General features: G+C 37.6%; 2 protein-coding genes across 4 annotated transcripts; both read right to left on the bottom strand.

Annotated features, from left to right (window-relative positions):
• Positions 1 to 6,058: 6,058 nt before the first annotated feature.
• znf740b (zinc finger protein 740b) lies at positions 6,059 to 12,161 on the bottom strand. Of its 2 annotated transcripts, XM_044111610.1 has the most exons (6): positions 12,050 to 12,161; positions 10,281 to 10,439; positions 9,883 to 10,116; positions 8,838 to 9,096; positions 8,579 to 8,697; positions 6,059 to 8,444 (listed from the first exon to the last, which is right to left on the bottom strand). In XM_044111610.1, the coding sequence occupies exons 2-6, from the start codon at positions 10,323 to 10,325 to the stop codon at positions 8,295 to 8,297; spliced, it is 807 nt and encodes a 268-aa protein (XP_043967545.1). In that variant the 5' UTR covers positions 10,326 to 10,439; positions 12,050 to 12,161; the 3' UTR covers positions 6,059 to 8,294. The 2 variants fall into 2 exon arrangements, with proteins under 2 accessions (XP_043967545.1, XP_043967553.1); XM_044111618.1 differs by lacking the exon at positions 10,281 to 10,439 and having other exon boundaries at positions 6,085 to 8,444; positions 12,050 to 12,159.
• A 250-nt stretch (positions 12,162 to 12,411) lies between these two features.
• On the bottom strand, positions 12,412 to 21,977 carry csad (cysteine sulfinic acid decarboxylase). 2 transcript variants are annotated; one of them, XM_044111596.1, is made up of 14 exons: positions 21,873 to 21,977; positions 17,556 to 17,772; positions 17,334 to 17,460; positions 17,160 to 17,250; positions 16,377 to 16,599; positions 15,995 to 16,074; positions 15,709 to 15,763; positions 14,454 to 14,570; positions 14,277 to 14,341; positions 13,991 to 14,072; positions 13,701 to 13,900; positions 13,080 to 13,131; positions 12,906 to 12,995; positions 12,412 to 12,718 (listed from the first exon to the last, which is right to left on the bottom strand). In XM_044111596.1, exons 2-14 carry the CDS (start codon positions 17,682 to 17,684, stop codon positions 12,545 to 12,547), a joined length of 1,485 nt encoding a protein of 494 aa, XP_043967531.1. In that variant the 5' UTR covers positions 17,685 to 17,772; positions 21,873 to 21,977; the 3' UTR covers positions 12,412 to 12,544. The 2 variants fall into 2 exon arrangements, with proteins under 2 accessions (XP_043967531.1, XP_043967520.1); XM_044111585.1 differs by having other exon boundaries at positions 17,556 to 17,701.
• Positions 21,978 to 22,232: the final 255 nt, after the last annotated feature.

Below are 22,232 nucleotides of genomic sequence, written 5' to 3'. Positions count from 1 at the left end.
CAAAGGCCTTTTCTAAATGTCCTTTACATGTTATATTCATGCAGCATGCACGGGTTCTCTTTACATACTCAAGCTTTCTTTCACTGTCAAAAAGTACACATTAGGTCACTTGACCTCTCCATAATGGTTGGTCATCTTTGTGTCATTCTGTAATGGACTGGTGACTTGTCACCTCTCGCCTATTTACTGCTGGAGATAGGTTCGGCCTCTCCTAAACCCAATAGGTATTAAGTGGATAAAGACAATAGATGGATGGATGAATGCAAACAATTTCTGCTGATGAAACATTTTCAAGAACAACACAGTACATAAGGTAATCAGGAATGCATGATGTCTGTTCTGGTGAAATATTATTAATCACAATTTTCTCCCATAAAGTGCTTATTTCAATATTTTTTAGCAAATATGTTTTAGTTGTTCATATTTATAAATAAAAAAAGACCTGTGTAAAATGAAGTTGGTAGTTTGCAAGTATACCACTGGCACTCACATATATACAAAAAACAAGAGTAGATGGCTTGAAAAGCTGACTACTCTCCTTATTATTCTTGAAAGGACAAGGGATGGACAAGTTTATCTTGTTCACTTTTGGGTCAAGACCCCAAAACAGCCAGCTAAATCCTTTTTTATCTCATAATAGATCTGCAACCATGTAGTTCCACAGTCATTTCCTATCTGCCTGTTATATCTATTCATATAACACCATCATCTATCTGGAGCCTATCTCTCCATCAGCCTGACAGATAAATTCAAGATGATGCAGAATGTGTCCCTGTAACGGCCTTGACCCAGGGAAATGTCTTAAGGGGAAATAGCATGGGGTGCGCCGCCTTGGCTATCAACACCGAACAAATTCTTGCACCGTCTACCCCGTGATTTCAACCCCCCACCCCACCACCTTTTGCTTTCACGCTTCACATGCCGAGGTTGTGTGCTCAAGTAGAAAATTATTGGGAAAAAAGAGACTGAGGAAAGCCCTGGTCTTGCCTTGTCAAGCGGGATTGCACAATTTCACGAAAGAACCTGATAACTTGGAGATTACACAGTCCGTCCCCCCCCCCCCTGACATCGAGCCATGCAGGAGAAAGAAAACAGGTTCTATATCTTAAAGTGACATGATCTCCCTGAACTTTAAGAGTGATGGATTGTTCGGCGGCACTTTTGAAAAGGCTGTGACAAATATGCCTGTATAGAGTTAACCATTTCTGCGGGCCTTTCTTGTAGAATCATGCTACTTTCAAACCTTTAAATTAATTGCTCTGACCTGATAAACACAACCTTCTATATCTTTAAATTCTTGAGTTATTGGAAACAGTCACTCATTAGGAATATCGTTTTATCTCTTTCATATTAAAGAAAAGGGGATTAGTATATGACTTCACTCCTTTAGTCATTCTTTGATATGCATAATGTAAAAGTTGCAGCTCCTTGGAGATGTAGGCCTTTCTACGGGACATTGAGGATCGACCTGAGCTCAGACGTGGTTCTCTTAAAGTGAGGATAATTGTGATGACCTGAAAAAATAGTTATCTGTTTTTCTCTCATCATGATCTGGATACTGATAGTGAGAGTAGCCATGAAAGCAATTCAAGCACTGCTATAGAATCACCGAACACGATATAAATCATCTTGTGGTAGACACTTACACCTGTACCAAATGTCATGAAAATTTATCAAAAGGTGTTAAGGCTCACCACTGAAAACCCAAAACATCTCAGTGTAAAGTAATAGGACACTTACAGACATTACTAAACTAACAGCGATTATTTATCCCAGTCACATATAGATCTAATATATGTTAGCCAGTCCACCCAGTGAATGGTAATAAATATTTCAAGGGGTACATTTAAAACTTGAAATAGCATCTGTGCAAAGAAAAGTATTTTTACTTTTTCCCTGGGAAAATGATATAGGTCCTACTTATCCATAATGGACATGTGCTGGCAAGGCTGAAGTTGTCTGTGCCTGTATAAAATGTGCTAAAAATAAACACTTGAGCTGACAGCATTTACTGTCAGCTGCCAGATTTTATGACAGTTTCATTAAATCTGCACATGTACATTCAAGTAGATCAAAATTTGTTTGAGTCTACAGTAGTTAATGTGTAAGAGCAACAAACATGAGTTAAGCTACCTGCTGTTCAGAGTCAGGTCCAAATAAGAACACAGTACAGCTACTCATAAATTGTTGGTAACTCAGACACACATTGTTTTGTCAGTATAATCTGGCAGCAAACAAACTGCAGAATTTAAAAAAGCAATTATACAGGAAAATAAGTCTTTGCCTAGAGTATACACAGAAGAAAACCATTGAAAGAACAACTTCTTGAGAACTAATGGTGTGTTCAATTTATTTCACAATTTTGAAATGTCAAAGCTTTATGTCAAATAAATCTGTCCAAACGCTCCCTAAAGCCAGATCTGTGACTTGAAAGGTTAGAAGCCCTGAGCCAACACTGAGTTCAACTTCAATGTTGCCAGATATCATCAAGATGTTTTTCAGGAACTGTGAGACAGGCCGTTTTGTTTTGGTCTGCAGTGGTTTTCACTTCGAATCCCTCCGATGGATAGCATTTCTGTCTAGGTTTTTTCTTGTTTTTGAATCGTGATCACTGACATTAAGGGAAGCTGTGCTTTAAGTGTTGTTTCAGTTTCTTTTGTGATCTCTTGGATCAGTGTTGTTGCATTCATGTAGTTATGGTTTGCCAGCCCCTCCTGAGTTCACCACTTTTCCATGTTTTTTGTATTTGTAGGTATATATATATATATATTAGCCTACTTCATTTTGTCAAACTATGATTAGTTTTGCTTGATTTATACACTGAGAATCAGCTGGTTAACCAGGACTGAATGAACTTGAATAACTTGACAAATGTATCTTAATTTGTTACACATACTGACAGCTCAAAGTAATTTAATACACTAAATTTCATTTATATATCAAACTCAAACGCGACCATCTTGAAGGCACCTACTATTCCTATTAAGCCCAAATCTTTACTCCTTTATTGGAATGTCTTTCTAATTCTCCAAACCAAAGAAAAGGCATTCACTTCTGATGACTACAGAACATAACCTCACACCCAATTGATTCCATAATTTATTATAAGGTAGTACATTAAGCACAGCTGTTAATGTGTTGCCCACTTCACAGATTCTTGAGAAAAAGTGTTCAAGTACAACTTGACAGTTCATCAATAAAAGTTGTCCTGATTGTGGCTTTCTGTTCTTAAAGGAGTAACAAACCTAAAAGCTGTTGAATAATGGCGTTTCAAGGTGAAACATTATTGGAAAGATTTCCTTGACAGTTGGGACGTCCATCCGTGTTGGCTGAATGTCAACTAACATGAGATCAATTTATCTCTACAAGAAACTTGGAATGGATGATAAAACATCAGACTAATGTTAAATCATTTTTTTTATTCAGAATGCACAAAGTCTAATAAAGTTTGTGTATTCTGACTTCTCTGGAGGTGGATTTTCATGTATGAATATTCATGATCTTAGCACGTCAAAATGCAAGTAGGCCAGATTCAAAATTTTCCCCAGCCGACTGTCAGATGGGTGATAGCTTTCGCTTATCTTTTCCTCCGTGCACATTTTGAGTCCTGGGAGTGACATGCAGATGCTAATTAATCTTGTTGAGTTACACTAATTAGAAAAGTAGTGGCACACATTTGAATATGGGACAGTTTGAGGAATGAAATGACTTAATGTTCCCATCAGAGACATTTTGTGAGGCAGACATCCCCCTGGTATATCTCCAAAAATGTTCACTAGATTTCAGCCTCAGCAGCTGTGATAGCTTCCAATAATGGACATTGCCATTTTGTCTGTTTTCAGACTAATGCCAAACCACTGCCTTTGGCTAAGACGTGTTTTGTTTGACCCAAATATTCTTCAGTTTTGCAATGTTAAAATTTTCATTTTGATGGTATATCGCTTTGGATTTAGCTACATAAATAATTCATTTCAGAATAATAGCCTCAAGTATAAGAGAACATTGTAGTATTTGGTAATCATTAATAAGTAATTTATTCCCATTCTCTCTGCTCCTTGTCTGAAAAAACTTGGGATTTATGGCAAATTACTTCATCTAATATCAAATAATTATTGAGCAAAAGTGTAATAAATTAGATTCATGTTATCTAATTTCTGCTGACATAGTTGATTTTAATGCATAAAAAAGATATGTGCAACCGTGTTCACAGACATTTTCTTCATTTTTAATCCTCATTACTGATATTTTCTTTAGGTTTCTGAAATACAACCATGAGGTTCGTATGAGTTTTCAAGGACAAGTCTGCGAAGACATTGAAGAAAATGTGAAAAACCTGGGGAGAGGAATTGAAATTTTAATGGAGAGCGGCGGCACCAACACAGCTGACGGCTATGTAACACCTCAGACAGCTTAAATATCACTGCTAATTAACACAGAGAGGTAGGCTGTCACAGGCATGATGGATGCTCAGAGGGCGCAGATTGTTGCTTTCAACCAACCAGCGATTCCTTTATTAATCAAAGCGTGAGATGAAAAGGCTCTCCCACACCTCGGGGAGAGGAAGATAGCAGGAGCTATTGTTGGGAGGGTTTCAATCACTTGCAGTGAGCCCAGTAATGTGTTTGATCAGGGCACCGCCAAACATTTGTTGGAAGACGGAACGTTTTCTTGCTGTTTGACGTTTGTTTCTGTAAACCTCTGAACCACCCGTATGTTAATGTGCCACGGGACAGGCAGCTCAGATTTACTGATTGTCTGGGAGATTTTCATTTGGAGGAAGTATTTTTTGTTCACCTCTGGTGGGAGAGAGGAGGATGTAGAGGGCCACTTATCAGTGTTTTGCGGGAGTCCTCCATGATGAAGGGAGCCACACTGAGAATAAGGCAGCACTCCCACACTTCACCTTCTGACTGTGTGATTAGTCTGAGATGGTTTCAAACCAAGATGATTTCAGCACTCTGTGCATGAAGATGGAGTGTTATCTCATCCTTTGAGATCTCCTCTCCATCTCCCTCACTTAGGTAGGGCCCATTGTTAAGTGCCAGGGGCCTGTGGGTCCTGTAAATCAGGCGGCGGCAGGAGGGGATGTCTCCCATGGGGGGAGAGCGCACTTCCAGCAGCCTTCAGGCTGATCTCATCTTACCTTTCCTTATACTGTAATTAAAAAAGTCAATAGCAAAGAGGAAGGTGCTAAAGGGTATGATCTGCACTTCTTACCTTATGGCTAATATGCCAATACAGGACAAGACTTTTCACCTTCTTAGCAGAAGATTGTGAGTTTAACCAAAAGCATTTAGAGAGAAACATCCTCCTTTCTCTGGTTGGGTTTCCTCTTAACTTAAGGGCAACACATCAAATAACACTTTTCTTGATTTTAGTGACTGTTGCTTACAAGAGTTACATTACACTCCAAATAAGGATGCTGCCTACACTCAGCTTCAGGTCAGATCACCCTTTCATTTACTGTCGTCCAGGTAACGTTTGATAACTGTTTGCTATCATTTCCATATCGGTGTATATGAATTTTTCAAAAATAATCAGAATTAATAAGCCGTAAACATGTTCAAATTCTACAGGCAAGACAATTTAATAATGGCTATATTATTTCCCTGTGGCATTATGACACACATCTCCAATTATTTGGATTTTAATTATCTAATAATTTTCTGATAAATTTAATTATCAATTTGTATTAACAGTAAGCCCTAAAAAAACCCGTAAAAAATAGAACTATATCATTGTGTTTAAGATAGATTTATGTGACGAATCACATTTTACTTTTTGAATTTAAGTACAGAAATAAACTGGCGATGTTCCAATGAAGTGAGATGCAAGTGTAAAAAAAATAAAGTTCTTCCGTTTTCTTACACGAGCCAAGGGCAAAATACTTCCTGATTCCGTCTCTTCATCACTGTACTGAAAATAGGTCCTCGTTTGGTCATGGCTGCCATCTACTGACAAAACCAATGTATTACTGATTTTGAAGAAAACCACAGAACATACTCTGAACTAAAATCAAACTTTTTTGAACATCAGTCTGGCTTTTCAGAAAACTTAATTTACAGTAAAATAAGAAATCTTTATTGACATAGAGTTAACATCTGCAAATATATTTGTTGCAGAGTACATGATCAGCTTTTACTGTTAAAAAAAGACAATAACAACAAAGCAAAAACCTTTACTGTGAGCCGAAACTGAACTTAATTCTTTCTAAAAGCAAATGCTGAAAGCCTTTACTCAAGAAAAAAAAAAAATTTTTTTCCCAAAAATAAAATCTATACAAGCTTATTTCACAAATACATGCAAATTATAAAACAAAGAATGCTCTGATCATTGATTAACTGAAATTTTACAAATGGTTGGTTTTACTTTTAGGAAATAATGGGACTACAGATTATACCTTTGTAAAAACTGATTCACTTTTTGAGTTTAGGGCCAAGAAACACTAATCTCTACATCTATGTATGTATGTATATATATAACCTTAATAAACTGTAAAAAGTCAGTGATTGGTCCTAAACTCAAATCTACACTGCTAATATCAACCGAGTTACCTGACTATTACAACATTTCATCTAAATAACTGTTAAAACTCAGATGTTGCCCTAAAACTGAAACAATGTCTTCGGTCCAGTGATTACAGTCCAGCCTGAAGGAGCTATTTGCCAAAAATGATCCATCTTCACTGAAGATGCTTAAGCTTAAAGGGACCATAAAAAGAAACAACACTGTAATCAGGTAAAAATTCAGTTAGGCAGAGGTCATAATTTAAAATCTAAGGATGAATTCATGCCTTAATGTGATCTGCATTAAGATCATAAGCAGGAACTAACTGAGAAAATAATCTATACTTAAATAATCCATATGACCAGCACCTGTTTGATTCTATTCTGAACACTAAAAATGTCCATCTGGCTAAGCTAAGTACCTTTATTAAGGGTAAATGTCTGTTGAATTCACAGGAGCCTCTGGTTAACAAACAGGAACAAGAAGACAACAGTGTCTTCTAACAGAGACAGTAAACACAATGGATTTACATTTATTTTATGGAAGCACTTTGGAGAAACTAAAAAGATTTTGCAAAAAAAAATTCTAACATTTTCCATCCAGTTACTCATGATTGCTGCTAACCACAGGTGCCAAAACATCTGCTTTCCATTAAAACTTGTGAGTCGCCTAATTGCTACAACGGTGCGACAAAAACCACTGTAAAACAAAGTCTGTTTTTAACGTTTGGCAATAGGCGCTCCAACTCGACTAATAAAAAGATCAATTAGATGTTAGTGTTTTTCAGGTGAACTTTTTTTTTTTACACAGCCGTGATTGTGCAGCTGCGTTCCAGATGGAGGATTAGAAAATTAAGAAGCTGGTTTAGAGTAGTAGTGAACATATTATTGGTGGCGATATCAGTTGCAATTAATGCATTTGTCGTTTTGCGGTTTTGGAGGAGCCGATCGACGTCAGGGGAGACATGGGCTGGTTTTAGACTCTCCAGTGGAAATAAACACCGCAGAGGGCATAGGTAGGTGGAAAGTTTCAAGGTGTTTCTGTTCAAGTGAAACAAAAAAAAAACATTCATGAACCCAGAGTCGAAAGGTGCCTTCAGTCAGGCTTGGAAACCAAATGCAGAGAGACTCTGTCCACAAGGGTGAATATTACATTGGGACACAAAGCACAAATTCATAAAACTTTGGAAGAATGTATGTTGAATTCCAATCATATGCAGTAACTATATTGCACACACCGACACTACAACAAGGTATGCTTGTAATTAATGGTGCAGCTCTATTTTAGTTTTTTTAATTGGGTGGAATAATACATTTTCAGTGTGCATTAAAATGAACTGCCTTGGATTTCCCTCTTTTAGCTAAATGAGTTGAGTTAAGTCATTTGTTTTGATGAACACATCAGCAATCTGCTGTGAGCTTTATTTTCACTGTTGTGCGTTTGTGATGGAAATCTAACGATTTCGCACTAAAATATACTTAAATGCGGTGTGGTTCTGTGTGTCTTTCTCAGTAACATGTTCCTGTGCAGTGGGATGAGCTGCAAGTCAGAAGGAGATTTCAAAAGTAGAGTCAGAAATTGAGAGCACCTAGTGGTGTCTTTTTCACTTCACTTATTGCCATAACCTCATGTTCAAATCAGTCCATTTGCTTTTGCTCATGTATGAGAACTCGACTACGATGAGGTGTTGAGAGCACACTATAGTTTGACTGTCTTTAGCTAAGGTTACTTTCAGAGTAAAACTCCCGTGAGTGATGTCGTGAAGCTGCAGGCAGGTGTTAGAAGGGTCAAACAGTCAGACGGTTGTTAGAGGGATGGAGGGGACTCCAGGAAGCTGTATGGGCAGATGCATCCTGGGAGTACTGGTTTTCCTCTTTGCTCATGCCAGCTGTACACAGCCGCCGGTGTCTTAGCAGCCTGTCAGTCCGTGAAAAGTTCTGCAGAAAGCCAAACAAAGTTGCTGGTTCAAGAAAATGCAGACGCCAATGGGATCTGCAGGATTTGGACTTGCATAAAGATGTAGAGCATGTTAGAAATCCATTGTCTGAAATGGAAACTATTATAGGCAGACCTGGTGGCATCGATCACACTGGTACGGCTTCTCTCCACTGTGCACCCTCTTGTGTCTGTCCAGGTGGTACCGCTGAATGAACCGCATATCGCATGCATCACAAGCATATGGCTTTTCCCCTAGAAACAATCAGAGGCGTGAACAATTTATCAGAATGTCCGAGAACTTCTTGTGTCCCTGACCTATTCAAGTTAGACACATGCATTTATGTTGCAAGCTTTACATTTTAGTTTCCTGAACTCTGCTTTCAGGTGCTCACCTGTATGTGTGAGAATATGTCGCTTGAGGTGGTAGCTGCTCCGGAAAGCCCCGTAGCAATGATCGCAGATAAAGTTCTTCTGAACTCTTAAGGAACTGTCGTCATCCATATCCATGTGCGGAATCAACATCTCCACTTTCTCTTTTACCTTATGGGATGACTTTTTGTGTTTCTTCTTGGGCTGCAAATTCTGATTTGTCTGGACGTCTTTCCCATCGATAATCCTTGATGTGTGATATTCCCCATCTTTCCGGATTAGCTTTTAAAACAGGAAAAAACATAACAGAGACTGGATATAGTGGAAGCATACATTTGGAAAAGGCAAGAACTGCCAACAAGGCTTGTACTGTCTGGATCCTAAAGTGGAGACAAATGATAGGAAAAAAGTGCCATAAAACAGTACATGTTAACTCTAGAAATTAAATAATAATTTCATTTATCAAGGGAAAAATGTTTTTAGCCAACATGGTCCAACATAAAATATACATGCTCCCTTTGTTCAGCCAGGAATTAACTTATCACATTCTCTTGGTTCCACTTTACAAGCAGATACGCTCAGGCCTTACTACTGTCTGACTTGTACCATGAAATCACTGAAATAAAATCTATCTGACAACATGAAGTAGGCTGAAAGATTTTAAAAAGTAGCACATTGTGCATGAACCTGGATCTAGATGACGTTTTGGAGTGGCATTGTAAAAAGTCCCAACTTAAATGGGATGATGTAACATGACCTACGAGGCCAGGATGGTTTGGATAGCTTTTTTCTTTAATGTTTAAAATTAGCAGTTGTTTTCTACTTAAATTTAAGAAAGTAAAAAAAATTTTCTGATTAACTGAAAAATCTTCAATGTGACAAAACACAGAAGCAAACGCCGAAGAAGGCGGTTAATATTTTTTCCACAGTACGTCTCAACATTATAAACTTCTTTTAATGAGTGACATTTCCATTGCCTCATTTGTTTCGCACATAATCAGAAGAAGCAGCAGCAAAAGGTAGATATGCAAACTTCTAAACATGGAGAGTGGTCTGTGTTTCTCTCACCAGAGGTGGAAGGCTCCCATCTGAAGCATGGCCCATGTGACTGTGATGGCCTTGTCCATGGTGAACTTGGTGCCCATGGTGGTTGAGGCTGTGCTGCGAATGTGTCTGGTGGTCCTCAGCACTGGACCTGTGGCCATGACCCGAAGAGGACATCATCTTCTTCTGGCTTGGAATGTTGTTGGCCTGCATCAGGGCCATGCTGGACAACACCGCCTCACAGCCCAGCAACCCAGCCTGGCAACACAAACAGCAAGACATCAGAGCGTTCTAATGGGGGTGGTGAGGTTGGAGGACTCCTCGTGGGGACTTGGAAGCTGGAGGTGGGGGTTAGAATTAGGGAGTGACACAACAATGCAATCGTGATGGTGATTTTTGGAGATGAAGAGACTTCCACTGACCCATTTCATATGGTCTCGTACTGAATTGTTGGAATGGTGTGTCATCGTCGTGGTTTGAATGCGTGTGTGTTTGAGGGGACAGAGGGGGGTGGGCTTCACTCAGGATGAGGGGGTGACAGGAGAGACCACAGTCCCCCCCAAACCATCAGGGGCCAAAGCCTGAAAATAAAGGCACATGGATGGATATGTAACCAAGTATTGAGATCAAACTTTACTGAGAGCTTCTTATTGGGTAAAGCAACCTTAAATGTTTGGTGCACATCTAAAGTTCACACGGATGACACAAAACAGTAAGAAAATTAAATCCAAAGAAAAATAAACAAATAAAACACAAAATGCATCAGACTTGTTCTGTAACTCATATGTGTACCAAGCATGACAATGCAAAACATAAAATCCAAAAAAATCTAATCAAAATCATTGTTATATCTCTTTATCTGCTCTCAATATTACACTTTGATGGAGTATGTTCAAAAATGAATGAAGTTTTAGCTAAACAGCTGGTGGTAGTTTAATTTAAAAAGTTGAGATAGTGATATCTGAAGCTTATTTTATAATCCCGTTTGTCAGTCACAAACTAGAAAATGTCCTCAGACATTGAGGAAAACAAACATACACGGAAAACTTAAAATGTTACTGTTTTTCCTGCAGTTTTATTTAATCACAGAGGATTAGAGTTACTTGGAGGATGGAGATTCTTCACAAACACTTAGGCGCTTATATGCAGGCTCTTTTTATAAACTAAATCATTTTTAATGTACAGTAATTGAGTAAAGACTCCATCAATATTTTAATCTTACCCACAAGCATAATCTTTGTATAACTCCAAATAAATAATAAAAATAAGAGAAAAAAAACAACACCTGTTCTCAGAAAGGGTAAAAGCAACAGTTTTAAAACATTCTCATGTGAAAACAGCTACACACCACTAACACACATTTAAAATGCTGTCGAAAAAAAAAAATCATAAGATTTATTATGTTTTTCCGGTGAATCAAGATGTCACAGTGAACTTTGTGACGTCTTATAGTCACAAAGTTCATTGTGTTCTTATTCAAAACACCAACATATGAAGCAGCTCAAAAATTTGAAGAATAAATTATTTTTTAAGTGTGTGAATAATCTTTTGCTGTAATTGGAGCTGTGAGTCTTCTGTGGCATCATAAATCCACCAGCTTTTCATGCCTAGTAGAGACTGACTTCTCTCAATTTGCAGTTGCTTAAAGGTTTATGTATACTTAGCAGGTTACTGTATACTGAATTTCGTAACCAGGCATAAATAGGGGGAAAAAAAACATTCAACCGAGCTTCGCTTATCGTCTATTGAATAATCATCTATGAATTCAGAGTGAAATTCTTGCTTCCGACAATTACATTTTTAAATGTCAAATTATTTGCCAAGAGATGCATGCAGTTTTCTAATGTTATAAAAACGCGATTCCTCGGCGAGCGAAACAGAGAAGGCGAATTAATAGAGAAAAATAAATTCGCTGATAACATAATCTTTATGAGTCTATTCGAACCACAGCAATATAAAACACACTGATCCTGCAGCTCTGCAACAATAAAGGTTTGGGAACAACTCTAGTGTAGCCACACTGGACCCCCACCCCCCGACACAGACAACAACAGCCAGGCAGCAGGCAGAGGCTGGCAGGGCGGGCTCAAAGCCTCCCTCATCGACAACAGCAGCCAGAGACAGCCGAGCGAAACGTTACACAGAGCTTAGGCACCAACGAATGGAAACTGCTGCTAAGCAAGACACTTACCTTTCGATTTGTAAGGTTTTGTGGATTATTATGTCTTGTCGTGGTTCCAATTTTTTCTCAGTTTACAAACACTGACAGGAAATACTATCACCGGAAGTGCTCCCCGGAGAGAGCTGTGATTGGTCATATGGATGAGCACGTGACCACTTAACCCGTTTTTGGTTTGGGGTCGCAGAAATTAACTTGACCACGTATTTTTTCCAGTTATTCTTATAAAATATCAATTACGGATGTTTATAAATGTGTAAAATTACATTTCACAGTATAGTCCATGAGTAAATTATAGAAGACAAGCAATAAAAGCGAAGTAGGCAAACTAAAAATATACAAAATAAAGATAAATACAAATTGTGGGTAACGGTGTTTTTATTTATTTATCCAGGTATGTTGTGTACCAATGTGGTGTTATACCACTATACTCGTACAGTAAGCTTAGTAAGTGATGATTAAGGATGTTTAATGTTTTTCCACAATTTGTGATAACAATTATTTTTGTCATAAATCATTTCCCAGTCTTTCAATTTCATCAAGGAAGAAGTCCATGTCTTTTTGTGAAACCAGTGGTGACAATATGGTTATGCGGAAAAAGTTGACCCTGTCTCCAAGAGGTTGGTAGCCGACCATCATGGTGCCTTGTTTCATCATACGTTCCTTGATTACTGGAGCAACCTATAAACAAAACCCAAATGACAAAGAGACAAATAAGATACATTAGGAAATTAAAGATTTTCTTTATTAAAATAAGCTAAAAGTAATTTTATATTAATGCCTACAAAATACATTTGGACAAATTGTAATTTGAAAACTGGAGCCCTGACACACTATTCTTCAACCACGCACTGAAACAGAAACGCACCTTAGCCAGCCTGTTCTGGTAGTCTGGATTTTTTTCCTTCCCTCTCAGACTTGGCGGGATGAACCAAAAGCATACATTCACAAACTCCGGCTGTCCACCGGAGTAAAGTTTCAATATATAGTAAAAACATTTTGTTGAAAAAGAATATTTTACTTGATTTATATGTGAACTTACTTCCCTCAAAAGTTGGAACCCTTCTCTCTTCTTCATTTGATCCACCACATACCTGCAAAAAACAACAAAGCAAAACAGTGAAAAACTTTTCAATAATTTTTTAATTCATTTTCTTTACTTGCCACTAACGTATATAAAAATGTAAGCAAGAAAAAACATTTGTTTTCGAATGTAATACCAATAGCCTGAAGTATTTTATCTCCTTTTTGTAAATCTTTGGAAAAACTAAAACACTTCAGTAGTGAATTTATTTAACTACAATTAAGTATGTATATTAGTAACTTAGCTTTTTGAAGAATAAATACAGATGTGCTAAATCTTGGTCCACCTATTTTTAGGTTACACATGCCAGGGATCAGGTTGTCAGATAGGGAGAGGTGGAACATGTTTAAACTGTTTAAACATTAGTTTTAGTGACATTTTTAACTATTTTAAGACAGAGTGTATTCATGCATTATTAGCTTTGACAGCTTTAACAAAACAAAAAGGAAGGAGGAGAAATAAAAACAGATATACAGTAAGGGCCCCCATAAGCATTATTGAGCCTGCAGGCTACTTAGAAAAATGAAATGTTTTTAATGTTTTTATTTTTTTGCAATGTTCTTATTTTTATTTTTTGACCTTGCATGGAGAAAAGCTTTGTCTACACGCTGTTCCAGCCCAGCTGAGCCGACTGCTTTCCACATCAGCCACAGCTTCAGACAGTCCACCTTGCGGCTGCACTGCACAGACTTATCCCCAACATCCAGATTCACATCATAAAATTTGTCTTGCTGGAACAGATATGTTGCATTTGCAGAGTGGCACTTCTTCAGTAAGTCCTGCAGAAACATTTGTTTACGATAAAAAGAAAAACAATGTTAAGTAAAACGTTTTGTATGAATATAGTACCATGCAGAATAAAACTCAACTGTTGTATCCTTAAGCAGCAGAACAGAACATTGCAAGCCAGCGACCAGCATCTTGTGTGGATTCCAGGCTACTGAGTTTGCCCTGGAGATACACAGGTACCAAACCATTAACAAACACTGTACATATAGCAAACCTGCTGACAACGTGACTAAAGCCTCTGTTGTGCTGCAAATACACAAATCAAAAATATCTATTTTAGCTTAGAAAACCAATACTTTTGTATACCATCCACACATAAAAGCAATACTAGAGTATTGCTTTTAAAAAGCAATACTTAATTAATACCTGTGAACTCCTTTCATCAGATGGCGGTGTTTCTTGGAAAACAGCACGCTTCCTCCCCAGGCAGCCTGAGACAAGCAAGTAAACAACAACAAAACGCCCCACATCCCCACAGATTTAAACAAATACAGCAAAATCAGAAGGCTTTGACAGAAAGTATTATATCGGTGGAGGACTCACGTCAACATGCAGCCACAGCTTGTGTTTGTCACAAACATCGGCTATGTGATGCAGTGGATCAAAGGCCCCCTGTACCGTAGTGCCCGATGTGCAGCTCACAAGGAACGGCACTGCGCCCTAATAGAAGAAAACATTAACTCATTATCTCTTGCAAAAGTATAATTACCTGGTGAACATTTTAATGCTTTGACACATTACAAACTTCAATTTATTTGATTAGGATTTTAGGGGATAGACCAACACAAAGTGTAACATTATGAAGTGGGAAGAAACAGTACAGATCCAGGGTTAAATAAAACTAAGTGCCTTTAGGAGTTAGTCTAATTACATACTAGAAATTAGATTATAAATAGTCCATATGTGTGTAATTCAATGAAATTCCAGCTGTTCTGTCAAGGCTTAAGGTATTTATTAGATAGCAATAGTGAACAAGCAGCAACATGAAGACCAAGGAACACAGCAGACAGGTAATGGAGAAAACTGTGGTGAGGCTAAAATCATCTTTAGTGAATTTATACCATCCTAACCAGGAAACATGGTTGTGGCAGCTTTCATCAGCAGGGACAGATAAATTGGTCAGAGTTGATGGTAAGAGAGGTGGAGCAGGGTGATCATGGAACCCATTGAGAACTCCAATCTAAAGTCGATGAACTTTAGACTGGAGTGGACATCTGCACTGAGAACAACAATTCTAACCATACAGCCTGAGCAACAAGGAAAGTGAATTTATGTGCAACAATGAACCTCCTAAAGTACAAACCTAAATCAAAGTAAGAATCTGTGGCAAAACCTGGAAATTGCTGTTCACAGACGGTTTCTATCCAATCTGACTGAGGTTGACTTATTTTGGAAGAGAATGGGCAAAAATTTCAGTCTCTAATGGTGCAAAACTGACAGAGAAAACCCAAAGAACTGCAGCTGTAACTGCAGCGAAAATGCTTCTACAAAGTATCGACTTGTTTTGTTGATTAAAACATTACATCACATTTTTAAGAATCCTATTTATTTAAAACTTGAGTAGAACTTATTTTCCTTTTACTTCTCAGTTACGCAAGGAATTTGTGTTGGTTCATCAATAAACATTTCAATAAAATACAATGAAGGATGTGGTTTTTATTATGTCATAATGTGAAAAAGTTACAGGGTGGTAAATATTATGCAACGTACATTATCTAAGTTGGTCAAGGTTACAGTAGATTATACAGCAATCTTTTTATCTTACGTTTCTAAACTAACTGAACTAAAGAATATTTACCTGAGATTTTGAAAGCTCTATTTTTTCATCCAGGTCTTCTGGGATCATGCGGCCGCTAGTAAATATAAACACACTGATGAGCAAAGCAAAGGCATAGGCTAACAATTTAATTTTAATTGCTGAGGTTTATAATGAATGTACCTAAAAGTGAGAGGGAATTTATTCTTTTGAATAATCTCATTGATTATCAAAGGAAGTAGATGTAAAATGAGCTCTACTGACACCATGTACATTCATATGTCTGGCATTTTTGAAGACAAATGAATAAGAATGAAAGAACAATTACCCATCATCCACTTTTACCAAGATGACATTGTCCATCCCAAAACCCATAAATGCAGCTCCCTTTTTCACAGAGTAATGACTCTAGGAAAAAAAAAAAAATGCACAGAAATATTGTAAATTAGGTAAGATCAAGTTTAAGTTTCTGTTTATGACGCCTTTCTTAAGAATCAATAGTTGTATGTATTCTGCGGTGTATTAACTGGTTTTAGGGTAGAGAAGCTTTGCAAGAGTTACAACTTCAGAGAAGAAGTAAAAAACAAATGTGAGTTTCCATGTCATATATAGAAAAACAAACCTTGTGCTTCCAAACTTTTGGCCTGCCTTATACATTCTGAACATCACTTCATTCTCTCAGCCATGCAGTGCTGAAAAGCTCTTCGTACCTCAGGGGATGTAAAGATGGTGAGTTGCGGGAGACTCCACAGGCCCCGGCTTTTGACCTCTGGGTAGAGTCTGTAGCGTGCAAGGTTCATGGCGTACATGTTGGAGGTGGAGCCTCCAGGGCAGAAAAGGCCATCGCCTTCTGTCCAGCCCACCAGCTCACGAAGCCCTCTGAGCACCTCGGCCTCCATCAGCACAAAGACTGGTGCCACTTCATAGGTGAAGCTGTAAATAACATATAAAGTGTCTGAAAGTGTGTTTTTTTTATTATTGATAGTTTTCATATTAAAAGGGGTAGAATATGTACTGTATGCATCACCACTTTTCAGATTTTTGTTTATTAAAGAAAATTAGTAAACTATGTTCCTTTCTCCCCCATTTCACAGTATATACTACTTTGTGCTGCTCTATGACATAAAATAAAAAAAAGTGCACTGAAATTGGTTGTGCAATTTGACAAAATGTAAAATAAATCTGGATGCATGTAAGCTTTTGCAGGATAGTGTAAAAAAAAAAAAGCAAGCAAATGCACTTTTGATCAGCTATTTGAAGAAGATCAATCAACTTAAACCGAAAGAGTATTCTCAAGTATTTGAGGTTTAAAGACTCATGTTATAACCCCAATCTTTAGTCCCTCCCACAGAATCAAGTCAGGACTCTGGCTTAGCATCCCAAAAAGTTAACAGTACCACCAGTGGCAAATAAATGTTAGTGGACTAAAAAAATTACATCTCCTCCTCCGGTTATGGCAAACTTTAGGCTTGGCTGTATATTTTGTTTCTTACAGATTAGTGTTGAGAGCCTCGGAGAGGAAACGTCCAGCCAAAGAGTGATAGTCAACGCCAGCAAACTGCTGATTGAAGAAACGTGGGTGACCTGAAATTATTATGGAACACTCCCATCAGAATCAACAAAAAAAAAAAAGATTAACACTTTTGATCGTCTCTGCCAGATCTTACTTGTCTTAATGCTGTACTTGGCGACATCTCGTACTCTCTGCAGGAGGTTTTCCTGTGGCTCTCCCTTCTCTCTCAGCTCCAGATCCAGCAGCCGGGCCAACTCCTCTGGCTCCCTCCATTCACACACCTGCACCAGGCGTACACAGATTCTGGTTGTTAGTTCAGAAAACCAGTTGTAATCCAACAGGCATCTGTATTTCTGGTGCTTTGCCCTGCAGAGACCTTCTCCTTGACGTCCGTGCCTTTGCAGAGCACTTCCTCCACAATAATTTTGAAGGCTTCATGAAGGAAGAGTTGTCCGTCTGCGTGGTTGATCAGAGGATCAGTCAGGTCGCCAGTGGTTGCTTCCATTATCTATCGGTCTGCTGCTGTTAGAAGAGTTTACAAAGGAAGACTTCTTGAAAGAGCTGCCAAACCTCTTCAACCTTTATAGATAGCACTAGCAGGAAGAGAGAAGAAACATTCAACAAACCAAAGGTGAGAACAAGGTAGGAGGGACTAAACCTTTGTCCCATAGTGAAAGTTAATTAATGATGTTTGAGAATAGTCCAGAGAACGGGGGAACAGCAGAGTTTAGTGACTTATTACATGTACAGTACAGACCAAAAGTTTGGACACACCTTCTCATTGAATTCAATTAGAAAGTGTGTCCAAACTTTTGGTCTATACTGTATGTCACAAAAATAAGTATACTGTATTTGATGTGAATTTTTCATTAAAAAAGCCCAGTTTTAATTGACTCTGTTCAGTTCAGAACAAAATATGATTTAATTTTCAGATAACATTTCAGATTAAAAATGATGTTTAAAGAAAAAAATCTCTGTTAATGTTCTGATTGAACAGAAAGCCAATTGAATTCCACTTATGCATTTGGAATTAATGCAATTTTAAGATTGTGCAATGCTGTAGCTGCTTATTGGCAGTCCTGAGAAAGATTTGTAAAATGTCTTCAAATAAAATCATTAATACTTATTGTGGAAACAATTATTCAGTTAGTTAGAAATCATATTATTATTATTATTATTTTTTAATCACTAGTACCCTATGTAGTCTTCTTTTACATATCACACAATTGAAGCATCTTTTCTTAATTCTCTTATTTGAGATCTTATTTTGGGCTTCCACCACAGAAAAGCTGTGGTGGAAGCCAAAAAACTAAGGCTGGGTTTGAGTCTCTTTCAAGCATTTCTAAGTTGATTTGGCCAAATTTTGTATAATGTTGAAAGACCAATCGTGATCCATTTTCAGTTTACTGGTAGAGTCCACATCAATGTGTATTTATTTTTCCTGACATTTTGATGAGCCAGTAAACTTTGGAGGGAAAGATATCGGCCCATAACATCACAGATCCTCCACTGTGCTTACCACAGAGGGCATCGGGTGAATTTCTTTATTCAGCGGAACTGTATTTGGCAGAAAAGCTCAATGTTAGCCTCACCCTACAAGATCAGCATTCCAGGTGTTACATTTAACTTCTGATAAAATAAGCTTTCTTAAAGTCATCACTCATAAATAGCCAGTAGGTATGTAGACAGTTGAAACCATAAGGTTGTGAAACAGTTGTCTGCCTGCTGTGCACAGTGGCAAGATAATTTGCCCAGCCAAGTGACTAAAAGAAATGTTGTATCTTATTTATTCCTGAGTGACACCAAGTTAGAGATTCAGAAGTTCCTAACCATTTTAATCAACTTAATAAGAATAAATTAAAGTACGCTTAAGTATGGGGTTCCAACAATTCTACAACCAATACTTGTTAGACCATTACTTCTGGAGATTTTTTTTTCCTCACTGACTTAAATGTATTTTAAGAGAATCTTTTAACATGTTTTCTTTGCTAGATAAATTTAAAAGAACTTGTGAAGACTGATCAGTAATTTTCTGAGAACAAGTGAATTACAGAGACTATAGATTTATTAAATCATGATTTGGTTAAAAAAAAACCAAAAAACCCCAAACAAGAACAAAACAGAAACAAAAGGAAAATGTAATACAAAAGTATTAAAAAGTATAGTCAAATCTTTACATAAAAGTCTGTTCTTTTGTTTTTTTTGTGGTAAGAAACCCACTTAACCTCGGTAAAAACATTCTCTTTATAAGTGCTCAAGTTCTCTGAGGGAAGACCTCAGTCAGTTTCCAGCAGACATTCGATGCTCTCTGGAGGCACTGCTAAGTCTTTCTGACTGAGGAGGGAGTGCAGGTAAGCGGCTGTGGCTTCTTCCCTCTTCTGATTGCGCCAGTAGTTGAGCATAGCGAAGACTCGCTCAATGAAGGTTCTTTTCTCCTCTTCAATCTGCTCCAATATCACATTCGTGATACCCAGAGCCAGTCTGCCGATCTCCCTCCAAGAACTGCCAAGGCCCTTAGCCACAATCATCAGCTGCTTCTCTGTCACCATGACACAGCCTGTGAAACAAAAACCAACAGAGCACCAGATGTTGTGAAAGATGGTTTGACTATGAGAGGGAAAACATTTCGCTGGAGAGGGACTCACCTTTGGGGAGGCCCTTTTTAGCTGGTACGGGGTCTTGTGATTCTTCAACTTGTACACAAAAAGATATGCTCATATTAGCATCTTATAAACATGTACTGATAAGATTCTTGAAAGCACAGGAGCTTTTTCTTAGTACCTGATAACGGTGTTTTCACACACAGATCTTTAACAAGATCAAGCTTGGGAAACGTCTCCTGCATCTCTTTTTCCTTCAGCAAGTCCAACATTCCTTGCGCTGCTTTGGGGCCTCTACAGATGACATGGTCCAAAAGCTCTTGCACCTTTTCACTGGGAACTCGACACGATTGGATCTTCTCGTAGCCCTGATCTGTCACCAAATGACGGGAATGTGCAGACTGCACAACAAAATTTGCGTCCGCTCTGAGAATCTCTATCAGCGTTGCCTTCTGGCCTTTAAGCAGATGAACTACATCTGCAGCTTCTTCAGCCATGGCTGATTGACCCAGTGGGTAAATAGTGGAAGACATGCAACAAGATAAGATTATTAACAAAACAAAGGTCAGTTTTACAGCTTTTTTTTATGCAGGTGTAGAGAAAATGTTTAAAAATGTCTTATAGGGGAGTGAAAATACTGACTAAAAGTTGACTCAGGATAGATTTGTGGAGCAAATGCTGCAAAATGAGATCCAAACTAGCAAAGTTACTGTTTGTTTAATTAGAAATTATAAAAGCACTGAGCTTGTAAAAACTGAGCTATAAGATTACTTACACAACTGCTGTTATTTCATTATAATGAATTTACCCTACATGTACAACATTGTATTAAAATGTATTAAAAATGCAACCTTTCCAACAGAACACTGCATTTTGTGTTGAACAACCGATCCATATACAGCACTGATTAGCTTTTGATTAGGCGATGGATTAAAGTTTAGTTTGTGATTTGTAAAACCTTTAACTTGTGAAAACCCAAATAAATATGTCATCGCTCAAATCTTGATTGATTTTTCTACACATTCTGTGTAGGTTTTATTGCCCAATTTACTGCATTGCACTATTTTCCAATGTAATGAGACCTGAAAAGATATTTACCTTATTCCTGATGCTCACTTCTGGATCAACACCTCCTCAATGTTAGCACCAAAAATCAATAGATTATTTTTAACTATTTTTATTTTTTATTTTCCAAAAAATCCTTACTGTTGAAAAAAGTTCAATGAATGGCTGTGCCTCTGTCTGCTGTCACGTAAAAAGGTGGTAGATATTTTTGGTCCTACTAACTACAGTAAAGTACAAATAAAATAAAACCTCACACAGATAATACCAAGGAAACTACTGTGTTGTAACAGCATTTTTTAATTGAAGATTTATATCAGAAAAAAATCATTTAAAAAAATCCAAAGAGTGTAAATTATCAGCTTACCACAGGGCCAAATCCGTACCATTCTGGAGTTGCAGCTGAAGGGGCCACAAAAATTTATTCTAAAGGCCACAAAAGGCCCACTAACCGCACTTTGCACAACCCTAGTGTAGAGTAACCCTGTCCAGGTCTGAACTACACAAGTGTAATAGTTCTCAAGCTGTTTTTTGTTTTACTATAATAAATTTAACAGTTTCACATATTGCAAACTGTATTTTATAGAATCTGTCAGTGTGAAATATTACAGTCCAAGTTTGAACGGATATCCTTCAGAAATGTGGTCGAAAGCAAAAGAACAAACAGCTTTAAAATCCCCGGTTGATGAGTTTTCACAAATGCAATAAATGAATCACAAACCACAAACTGTTTAATATATTCTTCATTAATATAACACGTCAGAACGTTGTAAGTGTTTTGAACAAAGTCAGAGTCAAAAGTAAAAGAAGTGGAATGGCAACTTTTTCATGCAGAGAATCTGAAACTGTAAATGAAAGGTTTGGGCTTGTTTTATATGCATAACCTGCGCTGAACCATTTCCCTCTCCAACAAACAATATAAATGCAATAAAAAATGAGCAATATTGTTTCTTGCTAATTATAAAAAAATAATAAACATGTTAACAATAAGCAACAAACAACGCTTATCTAAACATCTTCCTATTATTTACCTCAACAACAGCTTCTGCCAGGACCTAACTTTTCGCTCTCATTTCCTTCTTCTTCGTCTTCTTCTTTGATCTCACAGGCGGTTGGCAAACAGCTGAAAGTGAACATTACCGCCACCTTCTGAGTTAGAATGTGAACCAGCATGGAAACCCTTTATTCTACTGAAAAGTTATGTTTTTTAAAATAACTTATAAAACACCGTACTTTAAATATGGTCGGAATTCAGACGAAGTAACTCGTAAAAATGTTTGTTCATGAAACTTTGAAGAATATCTGTTTCTCTGTTACATCTTATACATCCTGTAAGTGCAGGTTCAACCGTCTCCTGTGATTGACCACACTCGGAGTTCTGTCCAAACCAC

The sequence above is a fragment of the Gambusia affinis genome, linkage group LG01, assembly GCF_019740435.1.
Source record: "Gambusia affinis linkage group LG01, SWU_Gaff_1.0, whole genome shotgun sequence".
Lineage (NCBI taxonomy): Eukaryota > Metazoa > Chordata > Actinopteri > Cyprinodontiformes > Poeciliidae > Gambusia > Gambusia affinis.
This window is presented reverse-complemented; position numbering and strand designations above follow the sequence as displayed.

Coding starts and splice junctions, on each gene's coding strand:
- znf740b (XM_044111610.1), bottom strand. CDS start 10,325: ATGACACACCATTCCAACAATTCAGTACGAGACCATATGAAATGG. Junction 10,117..10,280: donor TACGAGACCATATGAAATGG/GTCAGTGGAAGT, acceptor TTGTGTTGCCAG/GCTGGGTTGCTGGGCTGTGA. Junction 8,698..8,837: donor ACATATTCTCACACATACAG/GTGAGCACCTGA, acceptor GATTGTTTCTAG/GGGAAAAGCCATATGCTTGT.
- csad (XM_044111596.1), bottom strand. CDS start 17,684: ATGGAAGCAACCACTGGCGACCTGACTGATCCTCTGATCAACCACGCA. Junction 17,251..17,333: donor CAAGTACAGCATTAAGACAA/GTAAGATCTGGC, acceptor TAATAATTTCAG/GTCACCCACGTTTCTTCAAT. Junction 14,342..14,453: donor AGCTGTGGCTGCATGTTGAC/GTGAGTCCTCCA, acceptor TGCTTGTCTCAG/GCTGCCTGGGGAGGAAGCGT.